Raw genomic sequence first — 14,847 nt, forward strand, 5'->3', positions numbered from 1 at the left:
GCAGAACTGGGTCTTCCAAATGGACCAGCCGGCGCCACACGGTTATTGTCTCCTCATGAACGCACCAGGTACCTTACATCCAGTCTTCTACTAGAGAGTTTTCTTCCTCGCTTATTTCCACTACCAGTTATCTTGTTTTCTCTTCTTTCCGCTAGGCAATGACCACTGCCCTATCTCAATCTTAGACCCCTTATTCTGATTTACCATGTAGGCAACTTGGAACCAACCTACCACCAAAGACACCCACTCTCTCATTTGTGACTTTTTATATATATTTTAACCTATGTTTTAAATTTATTCAATAAATTATTTTTATTTAACAGTTACCTCTCTACGTGATCCTTTAGCCTTTTCCATTAGCACAACACAAATATCTCCTATTTATTCTTCCAGTCCTTTAATCGACAGCTTGTGGTAGTTGTCATATTTCCAGCAGGCCTAATAATAGGTACACCTACCAGCACCACTACCTTTTATTCTCTCAAATATTATCTATTAATGTCAAATTGAAGATTCTCAAGGACTTACCTTTTCTACTGCAAAAGTTCGTATTACATATTCAGCAAGTAACTCTGTTTCAATAAGTGTCACTTTAATATCTTTATATATCTCTGTGTCATCTGGCCAGTATTTACAGCATTTCACCTGGGGAAGAAAATATTAACGACGTGATGAGTTTCTTAACAAGATTTAAAGGCTCAAGAGTAGACCCATCCTTATAAAAGAGAGCACTTAACGGATTACAAAATGGATATACTGATCAAAACTATTTCTACTCCTAGGCTACTATATGGCATACTACTGCGCTACAAAAAATATTAACCTAGAATAACACCATTATTTATGAGTTTCAACATTTTTATATTCGTCTAGGAGAGTACTTACGGTATGTGATATATACTTTTAGATAAACCTTTGCAACCACAATTTTGAATTAATTTCCATTTGCAATTAAAAATTAAATGAGGATGTTGGTGGTCTTAAAAGTTTAAAAATACCTATGAAACCCCACCACTTCTCCATGTTGCTCCCTGTTTCCCAACCGATCTCTTGCCTTCTTCTTAAGGGGTTTATCCCACAAACACAAGTTCATTTTAATCAATAGATCTTGGAATAATAATAATTTCCACATTTGAATGTGTTTAAATAAAATGTTCCTGTGCTGAGATAATCTTATACATGTGCCCCTGCTGTGTACTGTGTAATGGCTGTGTCTGACCGTACAGGAACATGGTCTGATCATACCACATCTCCTGGACAGGGGAAGAGGCAAAAGAGTATACAGACATTACAGCAGGGGATCACAGCTGATTCTTTTTGTCAGTAAAACATTTCACTTCCTGTTTTTAAACAATGTTTTACTTCAAATAAAGAATCATTTGTGATCTCCTGCTATGTCTGTATACTCTTTTGCTTCCTCCCATGCCCAGGAGATGTGGTATGATCAGACCATGTTCCTGCATGGTCAGACGCAGCCATTACACAGCAGGGACACATTTATAAGATTATCTCAGCGCAGGAACATTTTATTTAAACACATCCAATTGTTGAACTTATTATTATTCCAAGATCTATTGATTAAAATCAAATTTTGTTAGTGGGAAAACCCCTTTAAGGCAGGGGAGAATCGGGTGAAAGCCGCAGCCAATTTGTAGCCACTAATTGGCTGCAGCCACAAGAACACAATTTCCTAGCTTTTCTTCTGTCTTGGACAGAACATAACTATCACAACTCTCCAGTTCAGCGGGACACCAGTCACAATATGGCGATGTATCAGTAATCAGGTAGGTGAATACTTTTGTTTTAGAACCACAATGGACCCATTTTTACACTAAATAAAAGTAGTGTACAACCCCTATAAGAAACATTGTAATAGGTCATGTCTACACTTTGTGTTTGCTGATCTTATGCAGATCAATGCATCTCCATGGTTACAGGCTACAAACTTTTTTAAAACTTGTTAGACAAGCTCCATAATGTTTTATTTGCAAAATAATTAAAAAGGAAGCTATCATTAGAGACCTATTGTATAATCACTTGTTTGTCTTACAAGCATTTAAAAAAATGGCAATGTCTTTTTTTCATATCTTTACTAAAAATAAAATTAGTAATCTTGCAATTTTCACACTGGCCACTGGGGCTTTTTTATAATCATATTTCATGTCCTTTTAGGAAAATTTTTCAGCAAGCTCCTTATCAGCAGAGGAAACTTTACAGTGACTGATAATGGAGGAAAGAATTTGTGTTAGTCCAGCTGAATCCAGGTAAATAGGATCACTTTATTTGACATTTTTCAATTCCATATTGGAGTGTTGAATGAAAACATTTAATGATCAACACGCTGCAAACACTGCGTGCATTCTTAATCATAAAGAGACCTAATTTGATTACCCCCCTGTTCGGGCTCTCTTGGTGAGCTGGCGATTCTTTTATTCTTTCTAAATGACTGATAACACCTCTATACAAAGCTGATAACACAGGATCCAACATTCACATTAGGCGATGTTGAAATTGACCCTGGTCCTTTTCCCTTCACAGTAACCTAAGCACATGTTTATTAGATGCTTCAATACAAAATAGAGGGTCTGAGTCTACTCATTGCTGCTAATGTACATGTGGATTTTCTAAAGCAACAGGAAGTTACGGTACAAAAAGCCCCAGTGGCCAGTGTGAAAATTGGAAAAGAGTTAAAAAAAATACTTTCAAGACAAAAACCTGATTTAAACAATAAGCAATTTTCTGATGATAGCTTCCCTTTAAGAACTATTTTTAACTCCGTTGTTGGAAAACTTTTGCTATTTTTTTTAAGCTTGCACTATTAAGAGACGCCATGAGACTGGGAGTTATTGTCTCTGAACCACAATAACACTATGCAGAAATATTACAGCGTAATAGTAAAGGTCTCTGTCATTATATTCAGTGTGGCTGTGTTCTCAGACAACCACGTATGTCCTAGTGGCTGTGTGTTTGATGTAGTGAAGCATGGCCATATACTGCAAATAACTGCAAGGAACATAACAGGAAGCAGCTGTAGAACGATCAGGAACATAGGCCATGGAAACAAAGATGTCTGGAGGTGGCTGCTGCCAACTGTTGATGCTCAGACTTTGGCAGAAACAACCTACAGTTTATCCATCTGAAGATCTCCTACTAAATATGTATATTGGAATCACTTACAGCATTTTGTATCCATATGGGCTGCAAGCAAAGAGTTTACACCAACCATTCTAGTAGATGCAAAATAAAGCACTGATTAAACTAAAACTTGTGTGAAAAAAATGATACTACTTGCTGAAAAAATATGTGCTGGTATCTTGTGGGGTGTTCTGGTATCTTTTGGGGTGTTCTGCTATCTTGTGGGGTGTTCTGGTATCTTGTGGGTGTGCTGGTATCTTGTGGGATGTGCTGGTATCTTGTGGGGTGTGCTGGTATCTTGTGGGGTGTGCTGGTATCTTGTGGGGTGTTCTGGTATCTTGTGGGGTGTTCTGGTATCTTGTGGGTGTGCTGGTATCTTGTGGGATGTGCTGGTATCTTGTGGGGTGGTCTGGTATTTTGTGGGTGTGCTGGTATCTTGTGGGGTGTGCTGGTATCTTGTGGGGTGTGCTGGTATCTTGTGGGGTGTTCTGGTATCTTGTGGGTGTGCTGGTATCTTGTGGGATGTGCTGGTATCTTGTGGGGTGGTCTGGTATTTTGTGGGTGTGCTGGTATCTTGTGGGGTGTGCTGGTATCTTGTGGGGTGGTCTGGTATTTTGTGGATGTGCTGGTATCTTGTGGGGTGTGCTGGTATCTAATGGGGTGTTCTGGTTCCTATCTATAGTAGTCAACTAGCAGATCCCTTTATATATTTATCAACAAAACTTGTAAGTGAATTGGCATCTCTAAGCTTTCTGTCCAATTAGATTTCACACTGTAAATTTTAGTGCAAATTTGGAGCAATTTTGCTCAATGACCCAGGAACATATAACAGTTTGGGGTAAATTTTGGCCTAGTAAAAAATATTGATATGGTTACTAATAATACATATTTCAGAGTAAAAGTGTGAAAGAGATTTCACGTGAATGTTGGAAGGCTTGGCACACCACTAATTTGATGTAATTCAATGTAGTGGCTCCTAAGCAGGGGCCAAAAATAGGAGATCTGAGCAGCTAATGTACAATATAGTTGGCACTGTTGGAGGAATGGGTCTCAGTAGTGGCATCTTTTAAATCACTAATAGTGGGACTGGGGCTAACATTTTTGGGGGCGCTGCAGCTGTCCTTGTTATTATTTTAGTTATTTTACTTACTTATATAGAACCATTAATTCCACAGCGCTTTACAGAGATTATCATCACTGTCCCCATTGGGGCTCACAATCTAGATTCCCTATCAGTATCTCTTTGGAGTGTGGGAGGAAACCGGAGAACCTAGAAGAAACCAACGCAAACACGGGGAGAACATACAAACTCCTTGCACATGTTGTCCTTGGTGGGATTTGAACCCAGGACCCCAGCTCTGCAAGGCTACATTGCTAACCACTGAGCCACTGTGTTGCCGTTATTATGATGTTTAGGGCAGTTGTCTCAGCTCCTATAAAGATGATTGACAGTTCAAACCAGAAGCAAGGTTGAGCTGTTGGTCTGAACTCCCTGCTGTCCATTGCTGTAAGCAGAGGCGGCCTTGCCCTTACTGTGCGAGCACATAGGCACTAGATCCTGCCATGCTGCCAGCGTTAGAGCGTAGCTTAAAAGCTGTATAGCAAATAAATTGAAAAGCGTGATTTCCTAACCTAGGAAACCAGCCACATTTGAGGTGGCTGGTAACTTTGGCAACAAGCAGTGTACTATAGAATAAAAAATCCCTCCATTCTTGAGAACTGAGAGGGTTTTTAATAAGAGGTAATTTACAAAGCTGATTTTTTTTAAAAAAAAAAAACCTTTGCAATGTTACACAAGTAATAAGATGAGAAAACCTCCTTTAACCCCTTCCCAACATATGATATGCAATTACATCGTATGTCTCGTCTCTGACTTCTATGCGGGCTCGCAAGCTGAGCCTGCATCTTTCCCGGCAGATGATGACTGAATTATTCAGGTCACAGCCATGCGCTCTCAGACGCTGATGTGAGCTGCCAGCATATTCCCTCCTCTCCACGCCAGGATTCTGGGCATGGAGAGGAGCAGATATGCATTTTCTTTAGTAGTGGGCACTGCCAGCAGGAGCTGCGGCTCAGCGCTCCTCTGTGCCCGCTACTAAACAGAATGAATATTCATTCTTCTCCATGCCCATGGGTGTGGAGAAGAGGGAATATTTATTTCTCTTTAGCAGCTGCTACATGTGGTAGCTGCAGCAGCCGGCAACTGCGTGTGCCCCGCTCCTCCGCCGCAACCCTCCCACTATCCACCAACGGCATTTCTATATACTCGAGTATATACCCAAGTATAAGCTGAGGGGGGCTTTTTCATCACAAAAAAATGTGCTGAAAAACTCGGCTTATACTCAAGTATATACGGTAAATAAAAAAAAATCATGTTTGGTATGTGTATAATTGTAATGACCTGGAAAATCATATTGCCAGGTCAGTTTTACCATATAGTGAACATGGTAAATAAAAAAACAAAAAGAATTGTGGAATTGCACTTCTTTTGCAATTTCAATGCACTTGGAATTTTTTTCTTGCTTTCCAGTGCATCACATGATCCAATAAATGGTCTCATTCAAAAGTACAACTTGTCCTGCAAAAAACAAGCCCTCATATGGTTATGTGGATAGAAAAATAAAAAAAGTTATGGCGTTTAGAAGAAGGGGAGGAAAAAAATGAAAAAAACGGAAATTGGCTGCGGCGTGAACAAACCGGTAGTAGCCATATGCAGTTTGGATATTATATCCATTTTTGGAGTGCAAAACTCGTGGTGATAATTGCTTATGGAGGACAGAGTTATGGGGAACCGGTGGCTTGGTCTAAGCATGATTAGCTGGTCATGGTAAGGTTGATAGGCATGCACATGCGTCTACGAAAAATAACCAAAAAGATGATTAAGACCAAACGGCTAAATGGTAAATATATAATGTCTGCTCCAGAAAACAGCTAGATATATACCCATGAATGATTTTTTTCTAGCAGATTAGATTGTTAACACTATAATTACCAAACTGTCTAGTTTAGAGGAAATAGAGGCAGCCAAATAGCTGCTGTTGAGTCAGGCAATTACAAACAGCTCGGCGTGCTCCAGTAAAATCTAACCAATTATACTGCACACAGTCTGTTGTTTCTGATATAATATTTCAATCCAGAAGAACGCTCTTAAAATAGCTGCTCTTTAGGTGCTCAAGCCGAGCAATATTTCATATGTGGAATAAAGTAGGTTATGGATGAAAGTTTCCTGTCAACAAATCTAGGGTAAAGCTGCAACAACAAGACGCTCACTTCATCAAAGCAAAATAAAATGCCTTAGATGTCCATCCTGACGCTGAGAAGGAGAGCTCGGTAATGTTCCCGTCCTGAACGCATAAAAAAACCCAAGTATTTTACCAGACGTCATCTCCGTGAGCAACACTCCAGAATCTCAAAGAAAAATACTTGGCTTCCTCAATGGTTTTGGTCTTGCTCCAGTAACAACAGCACATCCTTGCTGCTCGGTTATTACATGGGGTGATTTAATATCCTTGGATCTTAGAATTATCTACTTCACTGATGATGAAAGATTTATGCAAAATCAAACTTTGTGCTCCACGTTTTCTGCTCGGGCTCCTGTCATCGAGTTCGTCTCTGCTTTCCACACCACGGCAAAAAGTTAATGTTTGTAACGTAGACGTCAGGACGTGTTTTCTGCTCCGAGTGAATGTGATAAACAGTTTATAAATTCTGCGCATATGCTGCTGTTGGCCTAAATTCTGTTATGATAATCCAGGACATTGCGGATTTCTAATTATGTTGTTTAATGATTTAATAAACGTAATGAGGGAAAATAACACTGCACCTAAGACAAATTATAAGTTGATCAAGTTGGAAATAACAGAAGTAATGGAGGAAACTTAAACATAAGTGGATACGAAGACACCTGTATAGAAATTTTACTTCTGTCCACACTCCTCAGTTCACTATTCCACCAATCTTCTACCACTATTTTCTTCCACCGTGATATAAATAGTTAAAAAAAAAATGAAAGTTGGCTCCTGTTTTGGCCGATAGACCGTACCTAGTACTCCCTTCCAAAATCCTTTGTTTCCATGCATCCCTCTGGCTTGGAATACTCCAGTAATTGCTAGTTCACTATTGTAAGCTATTAAAACACAACGCATTGCAATGTATGAGCAAAAAGGGAGCTACAGTGGTGGCCAAAAGTATTGGCACCCCTGTAATTCTGTCAGATAATACTCAGTTTCTTCCTGAAAATGATTGCAATCACAAATTATTTGGTATTATTATCTTCATTTAATTTGCTTGCAAGGAAAAAACACAAAAGAGAATGAAGCAAAAATCAAATCATTGATCATTTCACACAAAACTCCAAAAATGGGCCAGACAAAAGTATTGGCACCCTCAGCCTAATACTTGGTTGCACAACCTTTAGCCAAAATAACTGCGAACAACCGCTTCCGGTAACCATCAATGAGTTTCTTACAATGCTCTGCTGGAATTGTAGACCATTCTTCTTTGGCAAACTGCTCCAGGTCCCTGATATTTGAAGGGTGCCTTCTCCAAACTGCCATTTTGAGATCTCTCCACAGGTGTTCTATGGGATTCAGGTCTGGACTCATTGCTGGCCACCTTAGAAGTCTCCAGTGCTTTCTCTCAAACCATTTTATAGTGCTTTTGGAAGTGTGTCTTGGGTCATTGTCCTGCTGGAAGACCCATGACCTCTGAGGCAGACCCAGCTTTCTCACACTGGGCCCTACATTATGCTGCAAAATTTGTTGGTAGTCTTCAGACTTCATAATGCCATGCACACGGTCAAGCAGTCCAGTGCCAGAGGCAGCAAAGCAACCTCAAAACATCAGGGAACCTTCGCCATGTTTGACTGTAGGGACCGTGTTCTTTTCTTTGAATGCCTCTTTTTTTTTCCTGTACACTCTATGTTGATGCTTTTTGCCAAAAAGCTCTACTTTTGTCTCATCTGACCAGAGAACATTTTTCCAAAACATTTTAGGCTTCCTGGGTATCCTACCATACAGTCCCTTTTCATTCAGACGCCGACGGATAGTACGGGTTGACACTGTTGTACCCTCGGACTGCAGGGCAGCTTGAACTTGTTTGGATGTTAGTCGAGGTTCTTTATCCACCATCCGCACAATCTTGCGTTGAAATCTCTCAATTTTTCTTTTCCGTCCACATCTAGGGAGGTTAGCCACAGTGCCATGGGCTTTAAACTTCTTGATGACACTGCGCACGGAAGACACAGGAACATTCAGGTCTTTGGAGATGGACTTGTAGCCTTGAGATTGCTCATGCTTCCTCACAATTTGGTTTCTCAAGTCCTCAGACAGTTCTTTGGTCTTCTTTCTTTTCTCCATGCTCAATGTGGTACACACAAGGACACAGGACAGAGGTTGAGTCAACTTTAATCCATGTTAACTTGCTGCAAGTGTGATTTAGTTATTGCCATCACCTGTTAGGTGCCACAGGTAAGTTACAGGTGCTGTTAATTACACGAATTAGAGAAGCATCACATGATTTTTCAAACAGTGCCAATACTTTTGTCCACCCCCTTTTTTAGGTTTGGTGTGGAATTGTATCCAATTTGGCTTTAGGACAATTCTTTTTGTGTTTTTTCATTGAAGACAAATTAAATGAAGATAATAATACCAAAGAATTTGTGATTGCAATCATTTTCAGGAAGAAACTGAGCATTATCTGACAGAATTGCAGGGGTGCCAATACTTTTGGCCACCACTGTACATAGAAGTCCGGATCCACAGGACTGTCACAGCATTTCAGAATTCAGATGATTATAGACTTCACACAGCAAGTAACTTTTCTACATATGGTCCTATCCATACTGGATTATGAACGAGGTAAAAAAAGATGTATAGCTTACTAGTATTTCAAATGGGTACACTTGGAAGGGACTTGGGGATTTCTTTCCTTTTTTTTTCTCTTTTTTTTTAACTCTGACCCCTTAAAGACCCTATCATTATTAACTACACCAAAAACAGCCAGACTTAAAGGGAATCAGTAAGATCAACTATATGGGAATGTAGGTCATAAGAAGCTGAATAAAATGATGCCTTGATATCTGTAATCTGATGTCTTATTCCAGAGAAATCCATGTTTTTCTTAAAGTGGTATTCCTATCTCCAAGATCCTATCCCAATATGTAGTACAGGTGCTTCTCGCAAAATTAGAATAGCATCAAAAAGTTAATTTATTTCAGTTCTTCAATACAAAAAGTGAAACTCATTATATAGAGTCATTACAGAGTGATCTATTTCAAGTGTTTATTTCTGGGTTAAAGCTCCTGCAATATAGCATGATCAGGTTGGGTCCCCAGTTGTCAGACACAGCTGTGGACCCTGGTGAGAGCACAAAAGTAGTTTATTACCACTTCTGTCTTCTATTTCACCGACTGTATAGCACTCAGTGAGCGCTATGTAGTGTGCAGAAGCAATGGCACTCCGGCGATCTGATTGCTGGGTGCCTGCTAGCATAGCATAGCTGTTTAGTCCTAGATAATGTCACTGTAGTGTGCTGTTTTCCTCTTTAACTGGGGCTTAGCACCATTTAGAGTGGAAAAAAAATGATAAAAAAAAGTCCCCATTTTGATTATCTTTTGGGGGACAAATTATGTGAAAAAATATACACATATAAAACATCGGCAAAAAAATTAAATAATAAAACAACAACCTACATAGGTATCCACACGTCTGTAATGACACTGAGAATTCATTCATCAGGATATGAGGTGTGAAGCGTGAACAGTAAAAAACAAACAAACTAAAAGCAAAAATAGCTTTTTTCTTTATTTTCATTGCAAAAAAAAAAACGATGCCCGCTCCATACACATGTCGGGAAGAGGTTAATAATTCCAGATTCTTTTTACTACACACTGTAAAAACAAAACCCAAAAAAACAATGTCGGAATCACGTGGGTATTTTTTTTTTTTCGCAATGTCACCACACATAGAATTTTTTCCCTGTCTTCCAGCATGCTGTATGGTAAAATGAACGGTGTCATTCAAAACTACAACTCGTCTTACAAAAAAACAAACAACGTCGACGAAAAAATAAAAAAATGCAAAAACGAAAATTGGCAGAGGTGGGAATCGATCTTGCCAAAAGAAAATGTTATTGTTCACTGTTGTTCTTTCTGTTATTTAGACCCATAAAATAATCCTAACTATAACAATTAGTGCTACACAGAAAAAGTGGATTTTGCAAAAATGGCTTTTTATCATCCTCACTTGGTAACATGACCAAAGACAACAGCAGATATTTGCCTTTCAGTCTCCTCCTGGCAACAATCCTGCAAATTTCCTAAAATACTGTATGACATAAACCGATAAAGCTGCACTTTGTTCATACAGTCTTTTCTTTGTCACAGTAGATCCAATAGGACATTGTACAAAGGAAAAACAGAATCTTAGTATCAGCTGAGACTCAGGATACGCTGCACAAATGACAAGACCAAGATCAATACTGTGTTAGGCGCTTCATTCATAAGCGCCACTAATGTGTTTACTCCTTGGAGTATAAGCCGCTCGTATGAATGAAATCATTTTATCACCCGTTATCAGCGCTGTGCAGGGCAAACTAATAATATCTGTAAATGCCTGAAAGGCTCCATTTAAGTTTTTAATAAACAGTCACAGTTTAATGAGGTCTTTTCAGAACTGACTTAACATGTTTAGAAATCATTAGCTTAAATTACCAGTGCAAAAGTCTCCTGTGGGAGCAACGCGGATTGCACTGCATGCTGTCTGGCGGGTGAATCAGCGGAAAAGTACAAAAAAACATTTATGTCTCTACATACAAACAAAAAGAAACATTAATAAAACAAAGCTTACAAGATATAAGTGTACTGTGCCAACGGGGATTTTTAGAGAAACATACAAACTTTGGTATTAAATGGCAAGTACAGAATTGCGGATAGTGATACACAGAATGCCAAAGATCCAATATTAAGGACTGGAGTAAAATGGGTTAAATCGGCGCTGCCAGCGGAAAGATGATGAGGAGTCGGGAATCCAAGAATGCGGTTTATTGGTGAACGCGTTTTGAAGTATCAAAGTATCGGCGATCGCTGTGGTTTGTTCTGATGAAGAAGTTTGATACTTCGAAACGCGTTAACTAATAAACCACATCCTTGGATTCCTGACTCCTCATCATCTTAGATTAATCCATTTTACTCCAGTCCTTGATAATAATAATAATCTTTTTATTTATATAGCGCCAACATATTCCACAGCACTTTACAATTCAGACATTATCGGCACTGTCCCCATTGGGGCTCACAATCTACATTCCTTATCAGTATGTCTTTGGAGTGTGGGAGGAAACCGGAGAACCCGGAGGAAACCCACGCAAACACGAGGAGAACATACAAACTCCTTGCAGATGTTGTCCTTGGTGGAATTTGAACCCAGGACCCCAGTGCTGCAAGGCTGTTTCCGTAAACCGTGGGTCTGCAGCAGCCTAAGCCTTTTTAGCGGTTGTGAGCACACAACCCAGCCAGGTGAACACCAATGCCCACACTCTTCTATTTATTTATCCGGATAAGACCCTATTGTGGTTTTTGTCCTTCCAGCTTCATACTGAAAGATCCAATGTTGGCTTACACATGAAAAGTCAGAGGTATGCAGCCTGATAAAAAGATATTTGTTTAGGCAACAGTTGTTAGCAGGTAACAGGTAGCCTTTCCCAGTTGCCCTTGCCAAGTTGGGAAGCAATGAATGCTTGCGGACATCGACCCTTACATTGCCAGGGTGAGTACTACGGGTGCAGCAACAAAGATGATCAGTAAATAGGATTTCACACAATGCAGACAGGCAGGCAGGAAGATAAAATGAAGCTCAGAAATCAATTTAAATCATTATGCAGATTTAAAGACTGATAGCGCTAGTGTGAGATGGGAAGCAGCTTCCAGCACAATTATCAGGAGACATATCTGTTTTCATTGCTCGGCTGTTACATGGTGCTGGAGCAAAGTACTTTAACTTCTTCAATAGCTTGAGGACATGAAGGTGTAATCAGAAAATTAAAGTGTTTTTTCTTTGTGTACAGAAAACAGTATTTGAGCGGAACTTACCGGGAAAGAAACAGACTCAGAAGGCAAACTACACTACGTTTTACATCTCTTTACAATATAATATTGGGGTCAGAGATGCCAATAGACACTAGGCGTGTAATCACACTGTCAGGAATATGTGCCATATTCCCCTATTCTTTACAACTTTGTTCCTCCATCATTTTTTTGTTGGCTATCCTCCGTTTAGGGCATCAGTACCTAATACCTAAGTAAAGCTGGACTATGTAACAAAAATGATTTCAAGGCAAGATTTAAAGAGAATCTGTCAGAAGGTTTTTGCTATGTAATATGATAGCAGCATGATGTAGGGACAGAGACCCTGATCCCAGTGATGAGTCACTTAGTGGTCTACATGCTGTTATTTTGATACAATCACTATTTTCTCTGCTGCAAATCTACCAGCTCCCTGAACGCTGAGCTTTGTATAACCCCACCCACATCACTGATTGACTGCTTTCTGTGTACACTGTGCATAGGCAGAAAGCTGCTAATCAGTATTGGGGGTGGGGTTACATACCGCAGGAGGACTACATGGTGTAAGACAACTAGTCCTCTAGGAAAAAATTCCTGCTGATAAAACACTTATTTTATTTAAACTACAACATGCAGCCCAGTAAGTGACACATCTCTGTAATCAGCCCCTCCATCATCTCTCAGCCCCTCCATAATGTTGCTCTCAGATTACATAGCAAAAACCTGGGCATACATAAACTGGGTATGCATATTAGATTAATGATGGCTGAATCCACTGATTTGGGCAGGATCGGCTGGCTATCCAATGTTTATGAAGGCCTCTTGACTCTCCCCTGAGGGGAAAAGGATGATGAGACATGTTGGATTTTAATATGCACAAACTTTTTGTTCTCTTCTCCCTCAGCAGCTGCCAGAGGTGCCTTACAGGACGCCTCTCCCCATACAGAATATATTCACTCTCAGCCAAATTAGCATATGGGGGTCGGGAGAGACAGCTGTCAGTACAACAGAGTGTCTTTAATGTGTGTGGCCAGCCTTAGATGCCTCTTGGTTCTGATGCAGAAAGGATGGTGACATAAAAGATATATATTTTCTATTTTCCTGATTAGAATTTTGAAATAAAAGTTAGGCTGCGTGCCCACGAAGCATTTTCCAAGCGTTTATGCTGCGGAATTTACACAGCATAAACGCTTGGGAAACGCTTGGTAATCCGCCCCCCATGGTCCCCAATGACAAGCCGCAATGTCAATGCCCATGCTGCGGATTTTTCTCAAAAATTTTTTGCTCAAAAATCCGAAGCATGTCCATTCATTTTGCGGACACACAGCGTAATCGCCGCCTTTGACTTGCATTGGACCGTGTGACATCCGCATCACTGCATCTGCACAAGCGGATATGACACAGTTCAATGTGCGGATGGTACCCAGGTCTGGAGGAGAGGAGACTCTCGTCCAGACCCAGGTACCATAGAAACTGTAAAAAAAAGAATTTAAAATAAAAAATAAAGATTATACTTACCTTCCGATGTCCTCCCGGTGTTTTCTCCCCTTCGTCTGGTCTGCTCTATGGGTCGCGGTGTTGTGAAGGACCTGCCATGACGTCATTGAGTCATGTGACCTGTCACATGACTCAATGACGTCACCGCAGGTCCTTCACAACACCGCGAGCAGTGCAAGAGACCGGATGCAGCGGAAAAAACACAGCGAGGACATCGGAATGTAAGTATAATCTTTTTTTAAATTTTTTTATCATTCTTATTCTTTTTTTTTTAACTAACTTGGTCACACTACTATAAATCCATGCCGGTTGCATGGATTTATATAGTGTGACCAAGTTGTCAAGCACTTTTCCAAGTGATGCTAAAATAGCTTGGAAAAGCGCTTGATAACCCGCATGCAGAAATGCATGCAAAAACGCTTGACAAACGCTTCTAACTCGCGGTTTTTACATGCGTTTTTCCTGCCAGGGAGAAGCGGAAAAAATATGCAGCATTTCTGCATCGTGGGCACTTAGCCTTAGTGGTTTACTTGCACCAACTCTTCCAGTACTATAAGGGTATGTGAGGATTTTCTGCAGTTTTGGCGCTGCAGAATTTCTGCACCATTTCCGCACCTAATATGCAAATTAAGTTACTTGCGGTTTTTACATACGGTTTTGCCGCATGCGTTTTTTTATGCGGTTTTTATGCATGCAGATTTTTCTCATCTAATGCAAGTCTATGGGTAAAATCCACATGCGTTTCCACAAGAGAAATAGACATGCTGCAGATCTGACAAAGGCACCTCATGTTAGTTTCCTCGGGTGATCCGCAGGTGCACAAAAACGCATAGTGGGCATGGGATTTCTTGAAATACCATCCACTATGCTGTAACATCTGGTTTCTGCAGTTTTGACGCAGCATAAAAGCGCAGAGTCAAAACCGCAGCAAATCCGCACCGTGTGCACATACCCTAAGGGCATCTAATACTGTACAGCTATGCCAACAATCTTCAGGTTTGATATATTTAACAAACAGTTCTGTGTAAAATGGAGGCATCCTATCTCTGAAGTAGAACCAGATAATGCATACTTATGTCCGAGGAGATTGTCTTTTAATGGTTTTAACCCTTTAAGGACCCGAGAATTTTTCAGTTTTTGTGCTACTGAATTTT

At 40.1% G+C, this 14,847-nt stretch overlaps 1 protein-coding gene across 5 annotated transcripts in view; it reads right to left on the reverse strand.

Annotated features, from left to right (window-relative positions):
- Nucleotides 1-14,847, reverse strand: part of PTPRM (protein tyrosine phosphatase receptor type M) — an 810,930-nt gene that overhangs the window by 43,123 nt on the left and 752,960 nt on the right. For all 5 annotated transcript variants that reach the window (XM_073679060.1, XM_073679055.1, XM_073679056.1 and 2 more), the window contains one exon: nucleotides 529-645. In XM_073679060.1, the coding sequence (XP_073535161.1) occupies nucleotides 529-645 (117 nt within the window). The remainder of the gene's footprint in view (nucleotides 1-528; nucleotides 646-14,847) is intronic.

The sequence above is a fragment of the Phyllobates terribilis genome, unplaced genomic scaffold, assembly GCF_046119375.1.
Source record: "Phyllobates terribilis strain yellow unplaced genomic scaffold, ASM4611937v1 Scaffold_4__5_contigs__length_816908805, whole genome shotgun sequence".
Taxonomy (NCBI): domain Eukaryota; kingdom Metazoa; phylum Chordata; class Amphibia; order Anura; family Dendrobatidae; genus Phyllobates; species Phyllobates terribilis.